Below are 19,844 nucleotides of genomic sequence, written 5' to 3'. Positions count from 1 at the left end.
CCGAGGATCGGCAGCTATTTCCAGTACACCCTATTTACGCCACAGGAATCGGCCACGATTAATTGCTTCATCTCCATTTTCCAAAGACAGAGAGAGACACCCACACACACACCCACACACCGACAGGCGGGTACAGCAGAAACTAGAGTAGAGAGGAGGGACAACTCTATGTACACCTACTAAATATTCTGTGCTCATCCTAAAACCTAACCCAACAAACCATTTCAATTCAATAGGGCCTATACAGGTGTCAACCGGCTGGCCCCGGTGTGGCCCGTTGTGCTAATGGGCTGAGCTGTGTCTATGCCTGCTGCACTGCAGGCTTAGTAGGTTAGACCGACCCATGGGTTCTTATCAGATAGACCACTGAATTATATATTTTATTAGTTTTTTTTAATTTTTAACTTATTTTGTTAAAGTCTTTTAGGTTTTCTATATTAATTCATTATTAATTATTTTATTTTCCATGACATTAATAATAAATTTGGAATAATATATTAATTAATAAATTTAGAATCTTTGTAATAATTAATAAATTCAGATTTTTCTTTTTGTATCAAATCATTATCAATCATTTAGTTTTTTTGTAAGATTAATAATAAATAAATAATAAATTTATATTTCTTATATTAATTTTTTGTAATACTAATAATAAATAATTAATATGTTTAAGTATTCATATTAATTTTTGGATTCTCCATTATATTAATAATTAAAAAAATTTTAAAAGTAAACAGTATCTAATCGGGTTGACCCTTTTGCCACCTCTAGGGCTTACATTAAATTTAAAAAATAAAAAGAATTATCTTAGAATTTGGGACAATTCTATGAAAATTTGAAATTTATTCAGCGAAGCAAAATAGTGGCAGCCCAATAAGGTGGATAGATTAGGCTGGTCCCATAGAAAAATATTCTAAACATAAAAGGACTAAAAACAGTTACCAAAACTTAGGGGATTCTCCTAGAAATCTTCTTCTACATATTGGCCTTGTACAATCAGCCTAAGAGGGGGGCCTCGCTCAATATGGAATCTAATATTACGAGTATACGAATTTATTTTAAGTATACAAATAAATATATATTTGATATTTATTATCATATAATGACATAATTTTGAGTTAAAGATAAATCAGACTTAATCGTGATAACACATATAAATATATATTTATTTATGTATTTAAAATAAGTACGCATAATATTACTCATTAAAATTAGACCATCTTTTATTCATTAAGTTTAAAAAAGTTAATTTTCTACCCATCTATCAAAGTAAAATGTCAATTTTAACTATAAAAAAGTATTTATGTTATTTTCTTCAAATATTATAAGTGTCAATGTTGTATTTTAAAACTTAATAAGGGTACATAATAATTTCCCTATCTTATTTAGAAAATTATTATATCTAACTCATATATTTTAAAATATAATGTAACTTTAATAATGTGTAATAAGACATTTGCATCCTTTATTTAGTATGGATTTTAGGGGTGTAATTATCAATTTTGAAACTATTGAAGGGTATATTAAAATAGTAAAAATTTCAAAAAAACATTTCCAACTTTTTTTCAAATTTCAAAACCCCCTTGAAATTTTCACTAATATTTTTAAAAATTATAATTTACTTCTAACCGTATGATTATACGTCATCGACGCCTTATTTATGTTTTTATCAATAATATTTTTATTATTTTAAACCAAAATTAATATAAATATATGGTATAACATTATTTAATAAGTACTTAGGATTAAAATATTATTTAGCTTAAAGTTTTTTTTTTTAATCTTTTCAATAATTTTATGAAAAAAAAAGTAAACCAAATTTGTTAAAAAATTTAACATATGGGTGAAAATTTGATTTTTTTCAAATTTAACAGATAAAAACCTATTATTTCATCGAATCTTAAGTTAAAAAATAGCCATTTAATTTTAAAATTAAAGAAAATTTGTTGAACCTCTTAAAACCTTTAAACATTTGGTTAAATTTCAGTCAACACAAATAACCGTCCAACCTTTTAACAAGTAACCCTTTCTGAAACGTAATTCCACTTCTACTCGTATAGTCATATTATACACAATGATAAATCTAAATCAAAATCTTTACCCAAAAACTTAAGAATTTTGGGTGGGTGGAGATGGGTGTGTTTGTGGTTTAAATGAAGTGCAAAAGTGGGACTCCAAGTTGACTTTTTAAATTTCAAGTAGGTTAATCATAGTTTTTCCTTCTTATTCTTCCTGGGATGGCCGATCCAACTACTCTTTTTGACAAATTTTCCCACAAACAAAACCAAAGACAACTTTAATAGTAATTTGATGTTCAGTTTTTGATTTAACAAGGCTGGCATGTATAAAGAAAAAGCTCAGCGCCAGCCAGCCAATTCACTCAGCCTTCCATGTGGCTCCAAATGTATTCAAAATTAGATAATTAGTGAGGCCTCTTCGTGGTCTATCCTGGAAGTGAGCCTCCCGTTTTTTCGAAAACAATAAAATTATGTATATTCAGTTTAGAGTACCCACTATCATCATGTGACATATATATACCTAATTTGATATTTCTTTTTGTTTGATAAGATAAACATGATAGAGGTTTAAACATAGATCTTTTACTTAAAAGTTATAATATTTTACCAGTTTTGTTAACTTCTGATGTGATATCTAATTTGATACTTTAAAAACTAGATATATATATAATACTGTTCATTTTTATATGCATATCTAATTCAACCTGCTTTTGGAGATTGTTTATACACACAGAACCATGGTTGATCTTTTCTTTGAGAGCCATCTTCCACAATTATTCTATCTTCATTTGATTTTTTACAATTAGTAATCACTTTTATTTTTGTAATTAAGAAATCTTATTTAAATAAAACATATAAAATTTGATATTCAATACCCTGTTTTACAATTATTATATCAGATAAGTTAATAATTTAATATTAAAATATTATCAATAAAATTTGAATTATTTTTTTCGTATTTGAATTCTATTTGTTTCGAAACTTGAACTATCTCTTGAGGTAATTAATCATCAATGATGCCTTGGTTGTAGGCAAAACATTGCATCAGATTCAATGTAAAATTTTGGTGAAGAGTATAAGTGAAGGAATTGTTTCGTCCATCTATGCAAACTTAGCATGGAAATCTTCTTTCATAATAATCCAGCTGTTCAACCCTTTAATTGAGGATTACTTCCACCGTCTTTTCTTCCCATTTATATTCCACTCTTTCGGGACCAATTTTTTATTTTCATTTTATTTTTCTCTTTCACTGTCTCCCAATTAATTATTCATATAGATTTATAGCTCCAATTTATATTACCGTACACTATAAACTTACTTTTATAGCTCCGGTTTATATATATCTAATTTTTAATATTTAATTAGATTTATAGATAATATATCATTACGATTATAAGTTATCTATTCATTTTTATTTCTTCTATTTCCTTTCACCTTCACCATTTCTTCATTGGTTGGCTTACAACATCCTCTTTCTCTGACAACCTATCTTAGAGTTATAACCCTCAATCCATCATCTCTCTATTACCACCATCTTTCCTTTTCTCTATCGACCTTCTACCTCCTTTTGTCCTTTTTCTCTCATCACATAAGTGATTACATTCAATCAATTTGTTGATGATTTGATTGAGTGAAAAAAAATGTTAATGTAAGCTCATTATGTGGCAAGATCATAACAATGGTTTAGAGTTCAGATAGAGAGATTCTGATAGTAGTGAAGTTGACAACGCTAACCATTAGGGTTTCTAATAAATTATAAAGACTGAATTATAAATTTTTAAATTTATAAAAATACCAAACTATCATGTTTTAAATATTTTAGTGAGATTTATAACAAATTATTATTAAAATTTATAGAGATTAACCTTTACGGTGTTGGTTTTTTTATTTTAACAAAGTTTGATTTGGGGTAAAAAATCATTATTTACGCTATCCACCCAAACCTTGGCGGAGTAAAAGTTAATTTCAACTATACGTACATAAATGATTTGGTATGACAATCAACTAATTAACTACCCTAATTAACAGTAAATTCACCTAATCACCTCTCATCTTTTTCAAACTGCTCATATTGACCCTTAATTTGCTCCTTGTACGAAACGGTAGATTCATTGGTATAACAATGCTCGACGACGACGTTTCTGCCTCCCTCTCTGCATCCGCATTTAAGCAGCTGTAATTGTTCTTCTTCTTCTTCTAAAAATACTTTGAACTTCTTCTCCATGCACTCTCTTCACTTCTTCTTCTCTCCTTTGTCATGGCCATCAAGGTCCCACAAGTATTTACTGTAATTCTCTCCCTCTCTCTTTTTCTTTTTCTCCTTTTCTTTCATACCTTCAACTCCACTAACAGTACCAGAGTCTCTGCACCTTCCAAATTCGACTTCACTCCTTTTCTCTCTCACGGCCACAGACACCACCGGAAACACTTGCCCTTTAAGCCGAATCCTGCCGGAGACGGCGTCGTCGACCCCAGATACGGCGCTGAAAAAAGGCTTGTTCCCAGCGGCCCAAACCCATTGCACCATTGAGATATATACATAGAGGTTTAAATATTCTTCCTCCTCATCACTTCAAGCTTTTGCAATATGATTTACCCTAATCATTCATTTTTCTTCTCATCATTCATCACCAGAAGAAGAAAACAAGATCATAAATCTTGCCCTGTGAACATAATTGTATGATAAATTCCATACTTTTGTTTAGAGATTCATATTTTCATTTCTGTTGATTAATTATTCTCGATGTAAATTATTAAATGCTTCGTTCAAGCATGCTTGATCAGGCAAATAATTTAATGTATTTATTTTATTTGAGTTCAACTCTATGTGGTGCATGTGTGGAAGAAACACAGGAGTGGCTGTGACGGCACGGCATGTTTCTGAGACCAGAATTTTCAAGATTTTAATCGGCAAATCTGGTTCAATTAGATTGTACCTCGCGTGGGTAGCAACCCAATATTTATTACTATATAGTGTTGGCATAGAGAGATAAATATTTGTATTATTTATTAGGATTGGATTTAAACCAAACTAGAGTTGATTTGAATTTTGTTCGAATTCATAATATTCAATATTGTCGGAAAACTGATAACAGAATGAACAATGTTTTAATTGTGTAAACAGTGTTATTATAAGAATAAATAGTGTCAACAAACAAGATAAACTCAAACTAACTTATCAATTTAATGCTCCAACTTGATACAAAGAAGTTTCGGGAGTTGCAAAGGAAACTTTATGGCTTGAGAATAAGAATTAAAGCTTATGAGATTGAAATTTCATGTTGTTTCATAGTAGTTCAATGGTAAGTAGTCAATTGTTAACTAACTAATCGTAAGTTCAAATCCTACTTGGAGAGATTTGATTCATTTTAAATTAAATAATTCAAAATAAAAGTATTCGTTTTGACCGTTAAAAGTAAATAACTTATCCCATATGTATTTATTTTTATTGTGTTATATCACATCATATCACATTTTATTTTACAATATTTGAGAATCATCGTCAATACTTATGAAAACTCGTGTGAACTGAGCAATCGGCTTAATTTGACTTCAATCCACTTCTAATTATATCAAAGATTAACATATGCTTAACCTCCCCTAACAATAATGAAGAAGTCAATAATTAAAAGCAAAAGGGTTTCACACATTTCAACATTGGATTCTAAAGAAGTCAAAGTTTGAACAATGTCGCAGTAGATCGAATTGAAGTTAATGAAAATGGTGTGTTTGTTGTACTTAAAACTTTAACCTTTCAAACTTGAAAATTAGGGTTTAAAATTTCAACGTGGGGTTGGTATTAATTAGTTCAAGAAAAGTTTACAATGTCAACCTACTTTCTTAAGCCATCTTCATCGACTTTCCTTTCTGTTTTATTTTAGCTAATCCAGATTTTACATGTGCTTTTTTCTCATTTGGGATTTAATTAATTAATTAATTATGTCAATTTATATATCTCTTTTGAATTGAAATTCGTACTAAACAATATTTGAATTTAAAATTTTTCTTTCAATAAGTTAGTATCAGATAATATAATATCGAATCAAATTTCTAATTATTTTTCTTATTTTTTTAATCAAATTTATTTTTCTTGATTAATTATTATATCTTGGATTATAATTATTTTAAATTTTTTATATTATTTGTTATATTAATTAAAAATAAAGTCATTTTTTCTTTAAAAAATTAATAAATAAGAATATAATTATAATAAAATCAAAATTATTTTAGTAATGTTTTTAATACCTAAAATGAAAGTGATAATTATATTATCTCTTATATTACTTATCACATCATCATTGGTAATAGAAGATTATCAAAATATTTTACTACCTCACAATTAAATAAAATGATATTAATAATAAAAGATAAATTATTTATCACATCATCATTGGTAATAGAAGATTATCAAAATCTTTTATTACCTCACAATTAAATAAAGTGATGTCAATAATAAAAGATAAATTATTAGAGTAATCTTTTTATACATTAAAACAAACGCCTCCAAAGTGATTCAAAAGAGATGCTAGAAGATCAAACCGCTTTTACCTATACTTTATTTATAGGATAAAATGGCAAGCTTACATATGAGATTTGTCAACATCGTACTACAATTACGAATCTATATATTTCTATTCCAATTTTGATTTACATGATTCTGATTTGTTTGAAAGTGATTATTTTCCTACATAGACACGAGATGAAATAGACAGATAATCCTATAGAAAGAGGAAACCTAATTCAACTCATCAGGGAGATTGTGGAAAGGGTAAATCTATCAACTCTCACTCACCTTACCTCTTCTATGTGGAAAGTTTTTCACATCAATTCGCATATAGGTAAAGAGTTTGATCGTTGATTATGTAATTTGTCACAATTTGTTGACTAATCACTTCTTTCAGTACCGATGATGTGAATTTGATTGAAGAGAAGTTTTACAATACATTTCCATATTTCAATAATGATGCACTATGAAATAACACTATTATTTATCTTATTGCTTTGGCTATTATCGTCATACTGTGTACACAGTGTTTTGATAAAAAAGAAAGCGAAAATGAGTGGGTAAGGAAGTGCAATAGGGCTTCACGTTAATCACCACTTCTATTTGTAATGATTTAAAAGACCACAATTGCACAATTCATACAAAGTATTCACATTCTGAATTTTAGATTTTGAATGGTATTCCACTATAGATTGCTACTCGTTCATTATTATTTTTCGAAAACGAACAGAACAATATTACGTATACACAGTTTTAAGTGTTTGTATGGTGTATTTGTTAGAAAATTTCTCAAATATGGGCAAACATTAATATTGTTTAATTTAATAAAACCCGAGTAAATGCATAGTCTAACAAGTTTTGTTTGTAGACATATCGTGAGCAATTTTGTTAAATACCCCGTACACTTTATTTATAAAATTTTGGGTTATGATGATACAAGTGTAGGCTATTAAGTTCGATGGGCTTTTGATAAAAAAGCATAATAAACTATTATCAAAAAAAGGGTAAGTCCCTTTCCAGTATACGTTCGATTTATTTTGACACTCATTCTATTTATCACTTTTAAAAATTGGGAAGGAAAACTTGTTATAGAGACCGATAATTGGTCATTTTTTCTTCAATTTTTTGTGTTAGAATGGCAAATCAAGTTTGTCTGAATCCCTAAACATTTAATTTTTGTATTCTATAAATTAAATGTGTCATTACGTGATAATAAATATTTACTTTGAATATACAAATAGGTACATACTTATATGTGTCATTACGTGATTGATGTTACTTTATCTTTAATTTAAAATTATTCAATTATATACTATCACATATAAATATATATTTATTTCTGTATTTAAAATAAATATACACTGTTTTATTGTAATTTTATTGGAAACAAAAAGTGCGTCATGGCATGCCATTCCTTTAACCTTTGTCTAAGAGTCAAGCCCCCGAAATTTTTCCCCGTCGTGCTAATTAGGCCTGTTAACCCATTTGAGCTGAAAGATTCACCAGATAAATGGGCCGTCTCAACTTGTTCTGCAAATCTAGTCCATCTTTCTGGCCCAATATGCCCATCTAAACCTAGATATAACCGAAGCGCCTATTTTTTTTTCCATCCTAACTAAATTAAGTAACAGTTTGCTCTCCTAAAAAAGAATTATAAAATTTTATTCATCCCTCATTAATGAAAGCGAAAAATTATTATAAAAAAATCAGATATACTATTCCTCTCTCGTATAACCACCCGTATGTCACCATCGACTACCAACCAACTTTTCAATTTCTTACTAATATGTGACTGAGTCTTTCAGTTGTTACTACATTTTCAATCTTATATACAACTTTTTGATATTGCCATCTTTGCTCACTATTAAATTGTTTTGGACTAATAGATCTTTCACTTCTAACCCAAATTTGCCACAAACAAGTTTCATTTTAGTCAAATCTTATCATTTTTACCAACCCAAGATGCCTCACCATTTATGTCCAGATTTGCTAGCTATCCCTTAGATCTTCTTTGAGGGCCAAGAAATGAGAAAAAATTTTTAAAAAGGAAAAAAGAAGGATGTGACAAAAAAATAAATAAATAAATAACCACCCATATGTCACCATCAACTACCAACTAACTTTTCAATTTTTTACTAATATATAATTGAGTCCTTCAGTTGTTACTACATTTTCAATTTTATGTACAATTTTTTGACATCACCACCTTTGCTCACTATTAAATTGTTTCGGATTAATAGATCTTGTCTAGATCTTTCACTTCTAACCCAAATTTGCCACAAACAAGTTTCATTTTAGTCGAGTCTTATCATTTTTACCAACCCAAGATGCCTCACCATTTGCATCCAGATTTGCTAGCTATCCCCTAGATCTTTTTTGAGGACCAAGAAATGAGAAAAAATAAGAAAAAGGAAAAACAGAAGGATGTGACCAAAAAAAAAAACAAAATAGTTAGATTGAAAATATATTTGTTTGTCATTATTAGAGATATAAGTAACATTAATTCTATTATAAGTAACAAAAAGTAACATTAATGCAAACTTAACTTTCCATTTACTAACTATCGAAAATCTAAATACTCACCCATATATTAAATTTTACTATTACTATCAAGGGTAAAATTGTTATTTATCAAAATATTTAAAAAAACTATAAATTTATCATATTTTTTCCTCTAAATTTAAAAATCTAATAAATTTCTCTCACTCAATGTTTGAAAAATTAATATTTCTCCCTAGAGTTTTTCCAACCACCATTTTCAGTGGCGTCTTCTCTCCCTCCACACTTCTCTCTTAGTCTCGATTGCGTCTTCATTTGGAGATGAAGAATGTCTTCATTGGCTTGTTTTGTTGGTCAATAATGATCGGAAATGGAGCAGAACTAAGAGAGAAGCCAAGAGGGATGGAGAATGTCGTCTTCACCATCTTCGATCGTCCGTAGAAGTGGCTGCAAAAACCTTAGGGGAAAATGTTGATTTTCAAACTTTATATTGGGGTAAATTAGTTATATTTTTAAATTTAAGAGAAAAATATGATAAATTTTTAGTTTTTTAAATATTTTGATAAATAACAATTTTACCTTTATAATTTTAACAAAATTTAATAGACGGATAAATATTTGAATTTTCGATTGTTAACAAGTGAGAAATTGTGTTTGCATTAAACTTTGGGTGGAAAATAATTATTTGGCCTATATATAATGAATAATACACTATAATGTTGCATGGTATTGAAGAGCTCATCAATTGATATAAATATTATTGATCTAATTTTATAAATGTTATCAAAACTTCGTGCTGGTGAGCAAGGCATGTCACTCTCAATTTCTCGCATGGCTCCATGGGCTGTAAACAAAGGGCAAAAGCCACATTGCTGAAGCCAGAGTTTGAGTGACAAAGATTGATGTACACTGTGTGACTTTTGAGCCTTTGACTTGCCGTTTTATTTTAATTAATTGCCCCTTTCTCACTTGATCATTTTTCATGCTACTCCCAATTGACCTGAGACCAAGTCTTCAATCATTTCGTTAAATCCTGACTCACCAATAAGATTGGATTCGAACTGAATTGAACTTGTTTGAGCTCATGAAAATTAAGCTCAAACTTCGTTTGAATTCGATTCGATTTATTTTTTGTTATTAAAATGACGTCATTTTAATACATATTGATCAAAACGACGTCGTTTTGTATCAAAATTTTTAATTAGAAAATCTGACGAATAGCTCGAGTTCGAGCTTGATTAGGGCCGACTCGTTTGAGTTAAGTTCAAACTGGCTCAATTTGAATTTAACCCTACTCATCAAAGAAAAATATAATAACTCTTTCTCATTCATTAAATGAATATAAAAATAATAATAGGAAATAAATACATTTTGTAAGTTTTTTATATGGGTGGGTAAATCATGCTTAAAATGCCAAGGATGGCGTATGGCGTTCTCTTTTATGCTTCAAGTTTGTCAAGCTAATCTTATGTTAATTTATTATAATAATTTTAATATAGGTATGTTATTAAAATATTATTTTACTTAAATATTATTAGGTATAATTATTTTAAAATATTTTTTATGTTAATTAAAAATAAAGATATTTTTGTCATATAAAATTAATAAATAAAAATAAAATTATAATAAAGTTAAGATCATCTTGGTAAAAGATAGTAATCAGATTAACTTTTTTATTATATACTATATCACCATTGACAATAAAAAATTACTAAAATTTTTTATTACTTATAAATCAAAAGTTTAAAGACTTTTTCTCACCTAAAGTATGTTGCATTCCCAAGTTTTCATCTCATAATTTTGAAAATTTTATTTACCTACTCATAGACTTTGTTTTGGGTAGGGTTGGACACGAGCTGAGTGGAGCCCAAACAAGGTCTGACTAGTTTTTAGTGAGCCCAAGCTTGGGCTCATCGAGCTTACTAAACACATATTCATGTTCAGCTCATTTCATAATTTTAGTATTCAAGATCGGCTCGCACTTAGCTCAGGTTTGTATGTTTGGGCTCTAGTTCGCTTTGATCGATTTTGGGCTCACATTTCAAGCTTGACAGTTCGACTCCAAACTCGTATTTTAAGGAATAAACAGTGTTGACAACTTAACTCATGTTCGGGTTCGGACTCTTGTTCATTATTCGCTTAAAATCTACACTCGTATTCGTACTTGGGCTTGTTTAAGGCAAGCTCGGTTCGGGCTTGTTCTAGCAAAGTTCATTTCAAGTCCAAACAACCTTGCTTCGAATCTAACCCTAGTTTAGAGGAGAAAATTGTTAATTTTTAAATTTTAGTTAGAGGGATCAAAAAGATAAAAGTTTAGTTTATTTTTAATATTATATATAAAATAATAATTTCATCCTTAAAATTAAGATTTAACAATTTATAAATAAGTAAATAAGATTTTTAAAATTAAAGGGTATAAATTTGAAAATATAACATACTTTAAATAAGGATAAATCCTTTGGTTTGAATCAAATAAAATAATATAATATTAATAACAAAATAAAATAACAGAATAATCTTTCAATACATCCATCTAAACACTCTTATAAGCAAAATGGAGACCAGGCTAATTAAGGAAACCACTTTTATTTAGCTGGCACGTGCCAAATTATGATTTGTTCATCAACTTTTTTTAGAGTCATATTATAATAATTTCGCCCCACTAATTTCCCACTTAAATTTTCTTAATATTATTAGTTTGAACGACTCTTGTTACTCTTTGTGGTTCGTCCAACTTGGGGTTGCATATACGCCAAATGACTACCCACCCCATGTTCGATGAAATGGTGGGTTCTCACTTCTTAATTTAAAAAAAAAATCATTTTATAAAAATAATTATTAAATTTAATTGTTAATTTTAATAATATATTTATATTATTTTATCTAAATATTATTATATGATTAATATGATTTAAATATTTAATAACAAAAACAAATTATTTTAACCCTAAATATTTTATAGATTTTCACTTTTTATATTCGAAAAAGTTTTTTTTTTCTTTCACCCAAATTTAGTTTAATAAAATTACATATACATATTTTTTAATATATAGATGATGTATTATTATATAATTTGATGATTCTAAATTAAAAATAAAATAACACCAATTATATAATTATATATCATTTATATATTTAAAAATATGTATACATAATATTATTTAATTTAGCCGTTATTTTTAATAACGTTTTAATGTCATTTTATTTAAATATTATTATAGAACTTATACATTTAAATTTAATAATAAAAACAAAATTTGCTTTAAACTTAAATGTTTTTTTTTCTCTTTAATCTCTTTATTTTCATTTTAGTCTAAATAAATTAAAATTTTTATTTATTTTATTATTTTTAATTAAAATTAATATAAATTATAAATAAAAATATATTTAATATCATTTTAAAAATAAAATGTTATTTAACATGAGTTTTCTTTTATCGTTTTTCAATAATTTTATAAAAAATTAACAAATTTATCAAACAAATAAAAAAATTATTTTTCAAATTTAAAAGATAAGAATTCGACTGTTTTATCAACTTTGAATAGAAAATAATCATTTGACTTGGTTTTACATATAATAAAATATTTAAAAAACTTATTAAATAATTTAATCCTCATTTTCCCACTTTCACATTTGAAAGCAAAAGGCTTGAGTTTGGATTATTCACTAATCCCTAATTAATATATAACAAATTAATTTAATTAAGCCAAAATCAACATAATAATACATTAATTTTACTATTAATAAAATTAATGGAAGATTACCGAACACTTCTCCTTGCATTTTTATTTGTGATTTGGTAACCAGCCAACATTGACTAATATTCTTCACCACACAATCAATTTCTTGTTGAAAATTTCCTAAATTAATTATTATTTTTCATATTATTTTATCTAACAATATTTAAAACATTATATACAATTTATTTATTTACCATTAATAAATATATTTTTTTAGAAAATAAATAAATAAATAAGCAATGTAACATCTCACGTATTTTTATTGATAGAAATACGTATGATCTTATTTGATTTCGTTTAAGAATTTTTTCAAACCAAATTAAAAATAATAATTTTGAAAAATTCTATACCAAGCAAAACTGAAAAACAAAAATGATTTGTTTTGATTTAGATTACTGTTTGAATATATTAGAAATCATTCACTTTTTAAATATATTATATTTATTGAATAATAATTTTTTAGAATATGAAATAAAAGTGTAAAATAAATATGAAATACGTATTTAATAAACATGTAAATAAAATGATAAAATAAATATGAAAAATAAGATATACACATAATTGTCGTAAATATTTTATCACAAATTTATCAATCCCATGAAACCATTTTATAAACTAGATTAAACCGAATTAAACTACAAATTTTTAATAGTTTGATGCAATTTTACAGTTTGAATCAAATTATATAATTTTGTTTATTGGTGGAACAATACTATATTATATATTTTGAGTATATAAATAGATATACACTTCCTATAATTTAGTGTTATTTTATTTTTAATTTTATGATAATATTATTAAATATTTACTTATTTATATACTCAAAATAAATACGAATAATTTTATTATTATTGATGAATTATTTCAAGTTATTTTTTTAAGACATACAAAAAAAAAAATTTATATATTTTTAGAGAGTATTGTTTATTTATATCTATCTTAACGAGTCGTATATCAAATCATTACAATTGATGTTTGATCCGAAAGAAAAGAAACAAATCTTTGAAAAGTAGGTTTTTATGACCCGATAAAATAATCAAACCCATTTAAACATTTCGGGTATTCTATATTTTCTCGACAAAGGTCCTCGACCAACCGAAACCATTCATGATATTTCAAAGGAGGCAGGGGTCGATAGTGGACTGGGACGAAAATGGGCCCAAGAGCACTCCCAGACACACAAAATTCAAGTTGCAATCGTGGGGGCCACGCGCACTTACCTTCCCACGCACGCCCATTGCTTTTGCAAATTGAAAAAAAATCGGACTTTGGCCAATTCCACGTAGACCCCATAGATCAACGACATTCGCCGTTGACTCTACAACTTCGTCTATCACTACGCGACACGTGGAAAACATGATCCGGTGCTTCTCTTGCGTGCAGATTTCATCAACCACTAGCTATCAGATAAGTTTGCAGTCCACTAAAATCTTTTAAACTCGAAGTTTATTGTTAATTAATTTAGGATTAAGATGGTGTTAATCTTTATTAGTGGCTACTAATTAGTTAATTAGTATTACCAAAATGGTTTACGTGCGTGGGCTGATATTTGAAAACTTGAACACGTCATGAAATCTCCACCGTTAATTGTGCAAGCAATCAACTAAATTATTTATTTAAATTTAAATCCAATAAATTAAATAAGAATATTATAACAAAATTATTCACTAATTAAAAATATAATTTACATAATTAATAAAGATATCACAACCCAGTTTAATATGATTAAAGAGTTTTTTTTAAATCAAAATAAAAAATAATTTAAAAAATTTCGAACAAAATCAAACATCTTAACTAAACCGAATACGGTTTGATTTGATTTAGTTTAAATTACGATTTGAACATATTAAAATTATTCACTTCTAAATATATATTATTTAATAAAATTAATTAATTTATAATTTTTTTTCAAAAACATAATATAAATATAAAAATATATATATAATATACATATTTAAAAAATAACAAAATAAATATTAAAAAATCAAATTGTAGACACAATTAATTATTAAAAAATTTTGTCAAATATGAATATATATATATAAAATAATTTACTATTTGGATCGGCCTAAAAATAACAAAAAATATTGTCCAAACTAAAAATTATTTTTTAAAAATTTGTTAACCAAATTATTTAAATAATTTAATTCAAATTTACAATTCAAACCGACTATATATAATTCTAATAATTAATATAAATAGTTATTTTCGTAATAACTTCATGTACTGAAATTCCGAGCTTTTATTTGCCAATCAATTTTTTACCCAAGTTGTCTCAAGCAAGTGAGTCAACTATCAAACTAATTGCCACCGGCTATTACCGGTCACCTAAACCCATAATTCACCTATAAATACAGTGAGCCTGTCCTCATACACAGCCTTCCCCGCCATTTTTGCCATTTTCGGCTAATAAAAAAGCCCACAGCTCAAAAATTCAAAGATGAGCCGAGTTTCCTCCGAACACAGCGAGTGTTCCGCCTCACCAAAGCGGCTCTCTGCCACCTTCCTTATAAGCATCTCCTCCCTCATATCTCTCTGTGCCAAGCAAGCCAGTCGAGTCACGAGTAAGCTCAAAGCCAAATCGAAACCGGTTAGCAAAAAATTTTACCAAGAGCGAAGTTACAACACTTCTTTATCAGTTCCTCCGAGTCCGATGTCGCCGTTAAGGGCCCGACCGAAGCAGCTTATTACGACGATAAGCAACAAGGCGATCAAATTTATGAACAAGAAAAAAGTCGGCGAGGAGAAGGAGGACGATGCGATTTTCCATGCGTCTAGGGAGGAGGATTTTGGGGACGGCGGTGTGTGGCAACGAGCCATTTTGATGGGGGATAAATGTCAGCCGTTGGATTTCTCAGGTGTAATTTATTATGATAGTAGGGGGAAGCGGCTGAGCGAGGTGCCTCTGAGGTCGCCACGTGCGAGTCCGTTGCCGGGATATCTTGCACGACGACAAGAGACGTGATCTGATATTGTCACAGGCGGGTGAGCCATGGAGTTGAGTCAAGTCACAGCTAAACGGTATGTGTCGTGCGTGTTGGTGTTATGGGTGAGCACAAAGAGAGCTTCGGGGTCATGCTGAGGGGATGATCAAGTCGTTTGGTCAAAGCGGTGTCGTTTTAGATGTGTATGTATTAGATGGCATATGTATATATAAGGGTGAGTCTCTTGGAGAATTTTAATTGTGTCCCTAAGTAGCTCTTCGTATGAAGACAAGAAATATAGAATTTCTTGCTAAATAATATTTTCGAGATATAAACTCTCAAAAACATAAATAATTTCACCTTTTTAATATTTTCTTATCTGTTTATCTTTATGACTCTATTACTTTTGGATAATGATAGATTCAAACCGAGTTAGTTCAAATCTTAGTTAGTAAATTCGGATATTATTCACGTTTCCGTATTATTTGCTTATTAAACACGTTCAAAATAATTTTTGAACCTAAAATATATTAAGCACATATTTTATGTTCTTTTTATATTAAATGCGAATTATAAACCATATTTTTGTCACATTTTTTAATTTTTTGCTAGACTTAAAATACAAAATTATTCTATTTATTTTAAATTATTTACAAAAACATCATTACCATTTAAAAAAAAAAAAACTAACAATATTTCTTTTTTAATTCTCAACTCTAATTTTGCATTTTCTTCTCTTATGACCTGTATAAAAATTCACCCTAATTTGAATATAAAATTCAAACTGATTAATTTATTAGTTTTTTCCAATTGAATGATACATTATTTATTATTCAAAGAATTTTGATTATATATTATGTTATATTAGATTTAATAGTTAATTAAATATTTTATATTTCAATTATTATATTGATTTTCAATAAAAGATTCATGAAAATAATTAAAATTATTATGATATTATCATATTTTAAAAAATGTATTATTGACGATGTGCCGTATTAAACTCGTAAATACATATTTTGTACTTTTTTCATATGAAAATTTTAGGGGTTTTTTTTTTTTGCAAATGTATTTTTTATTATTTACCGTATTGCACCTATATAATTTGCGTATTCTCGTATTTACTAACTATGATTCAAATTAAGGGTGTTTAAAATCGGTTTGATAATTTTTTGAATCAAACTCAATTTTTGGTTTTTAAAAAAATTATAAATCGAAATCAAACCAGTTTAAAAATTAATCTATTTTGAACAAAATAAAAAATACATATGAATTGAAATGAATTTTTGATTAACTAGTTTTGAACTGAATTTCAAAAAATTATCTTATTTAACTATTTTTTTTCAAATTTTTTGAAAATAGATTTAATATTTTATTATTATTTATTTAATTTTATTAAATAACATATTTTTCAGTTTAATTTTTTATTTAAAAATTATTTCAATTCAATTATTATATATTTTTTAACATCCCTAGTTTGAATGTATTTGTCAATTTGATTCGATTAAGCTTGAACAGAAATCTAAGACTTGAGCAAGTCGTGTATACGAAGCTATCGAACTCATGATTTAAAAGTCATTGAGCTTCATCTTAACTTTTAACTCAACATTGATTCAAGTTGTAATGGGTTCGAGTTCACACTTGGTCGGCTTGAATCTACCATTCAACTTACTTAATTTTTTTTTTTTTTAAATTTTTTTACGGATATTTAAAAGCATTTAAGGAACGCAGTGATATTTTGGTAAATATATGGATGGTAAACGACTCCCTTGGACAAGGCAATCATAAAACTTTGACCAATTTGGTTGGAAGCCAAAACCTAATAATCCAGACTGCGTGTACACATATATTTTATATAATTTAGATATATAAATTATATATTATTATATAATTAGATAATTTTAAAATTAAAAAAAATAATATTTAATTATATAATAATATATTATCTGTATATTTAATATATATATATATATAACATTGTTCTTTATGTAATATTAGGTTTTTTTTGAGATATTTATCTTTTTATTAGGAAAAAAACTAAGTTATTTATATTATGTCAAAATTATAGATGTAATTACATTACTCTTGTTAGATAACTAATCTTAGTTATTGTTTACATATGTTTATTGAGATTTCTCATCGATGGTATGTAATTTTTGGTCAAGAATGGAGATAAATATATCTTCAACCTGTCTCTTCCTTGATTTGCCTCTCTTCTATATATTTTATAAACTTTTATATATATAATTACTCTTAAAAATTTTGATTTATTATAAATATATTATGATATTTAGTAAATATTTTATTATATTTATATCAGAGATAAGGAGGGGAAAGTGTGGAGAAATTCCGCGTGAGGATGGGGATGGAAAAGAGAATGGGAGAGAAATTTTTTTTGTAGAAAGTGTATGGGAATTTCCTATGATCCTCATATCAAAGATGAGGTGGGAACATGGAAATGTTTTTCTTGCGAGGACAAGGATAGAAAAAGTTTTTCCTTATGAGAACAAAAACAAGGATTTTGAAATTTGACCGTTGTTCGACTCATTGTCTATTTCTAAATATTACCTAGAAAATATATTATCAGGTCTATAGATAAGAAATCCTAACTAATTTATTGATAATAGAAAGCTCACATGACTTAGGTTTAGGTTAAGAGAGTGCACGATCCAGTTTGATATGGTTTAAGAGATTTTTTAAATCAAACTGAAAAAAATAGTTTAAAAATTTTTTAAACCAAACCAAACCATTTGAGATTTAAAACTAAACTAAACCAAACTAAAAAAATAAGATTTAATTTATTTTGAACTGTAATTATCAGTATCTTATGATATACGATACATATCGTATCATATAATATAATATGATATATAAATAGAAAATAATACATATCATTTTTAAGACTCGAGAAATCAAAGACCAAAACAGAAACAATATCACATCAAACATTTTCAAGCACAACTTTAAGATTTACAAATATAGTTCAATCTCTACACTACCTGTTTTCCAGAAAACACCTAAAAAATTGAAATAACCAACCATGTAACAATCCATTTGAATGAAAATACCATATTTACCCTCCTATAAAGAACAAATGTGTGCTATGTGTATTTTATAGCTGGGATGCAGTGCTTCAGGGTGAAAAAGCCAGACTCTCTAATGACATGAACTAATAATATAAGATTATTATTGAAATTTACATGAACTCTTATACCAATGACACACAATAGTAAAAGGAATTGGTATGTTGTGTATAAGCTATAAATAAAAGCAATTCCTTGATTCCAAGGGCATATATGTAAAATGAGGTTTGCTATTCTCTGAACGAAGTGACATATAGAAGAGATACGGATTTTGACAATTTAAATCAAAAAACAGAAGAGTCACTCACAAAATAGCTAACATTTTGGAACCGAAATTGAGCTCTAAACCAAGAAATTTACCTTATAACAAAGAAATTAAGCAAACTGTAATGCTGACTACTGCTTTCCTAGGTGTCAGTTTCTACACAGAGTGTGTATATATATATACTGTTTACGATTTAGTTCTGTTTGAAAATTACTAAAATCGTAATTTGAACTTAAAAAACGATTTAAAAAATTTCAACTCAAACAAAATCATAATTTTTAAGTGGTTAGGTTTAGTTTTACGATTTGAATCCAATTATGCACATCCCTAGTTTAGGTAATTGTGCACAACATTTCAATTTCCCAAGCTTTTCATATTGAAGGTGATCGTTCTTACTAACTAATAAGAAAGTCCTTGCCTTCAACCTCAAGGTTCAAACTTCATACTTCAATGGCTGATTCTGGCTAAATATCACAGTCATCATCCTTTGACTTTGACTTCTATGTTCGGCTTTTCTGAACCATGATATATTCAGCTTTATTGAACCATAATATATATATATATATATATATATATATATATATATATATATATATATATATATATATATAGATATACAGATAGCGTGAGGGAGAGAGGGAGAGAGGAAGGATACGATAGATCCCCACCATCTCACCATGTCTACTTAAATGAAAGTCAATTTTGTCACATATATTAGAATTTGGCGTTTTGGTTGACTTTAACTTTGACTTTTATGTATATTCAGTTTTAAATATTTAATTATATAATAATATATCATTTAAATATTTAA

General features: G+C 27.5%; 1 protein-coding gene across 1 annotated transcript; it reads left to right on the top strand.

Annotated features, from left to right (window-relative positions):
* Window positions 1-15,143: 15,143 nt before the first annotated feature.
* On the top strand, window positions 15,144-16,061 carry LOC123204699. Its single transcript, XM_044621492.1, has one exon. It carries the CDS (start codon window positions 15,202-15,204, stop codon window positions 15,724-15,726), a length of 525 nt encoding a protein of 174 aa, XP_044477427.1. The 5' UTR covers window positions 15,144-15,201; the 3' UTR covers window positions 15,727-16,061.
* Window positions 16,062-19,844: the final 3,783 nt, after the last annotated feature.

Source organism: Mangifera indica, chromosome 20 (assembly GCF_011075055.1).
Source record: "Mangifera indica cultivar Alphonso chromosome 20, CATAS_Mindica_2.1, whole genome shotgun sequence".
Classification (NCBI taxonomy): domain Eukaryota; kingdom Viridiplantae; phylum Streptophyta; class Magnoliopsida; order Sapindales; family Anacardiaceae; genus Mangifera; species Mangifera indica.
The sequence above is the reverse complement of the archived record's forward strand: the minus strand, read 5'-3'. Positions and strand labels throughout refer to the sequence as shown.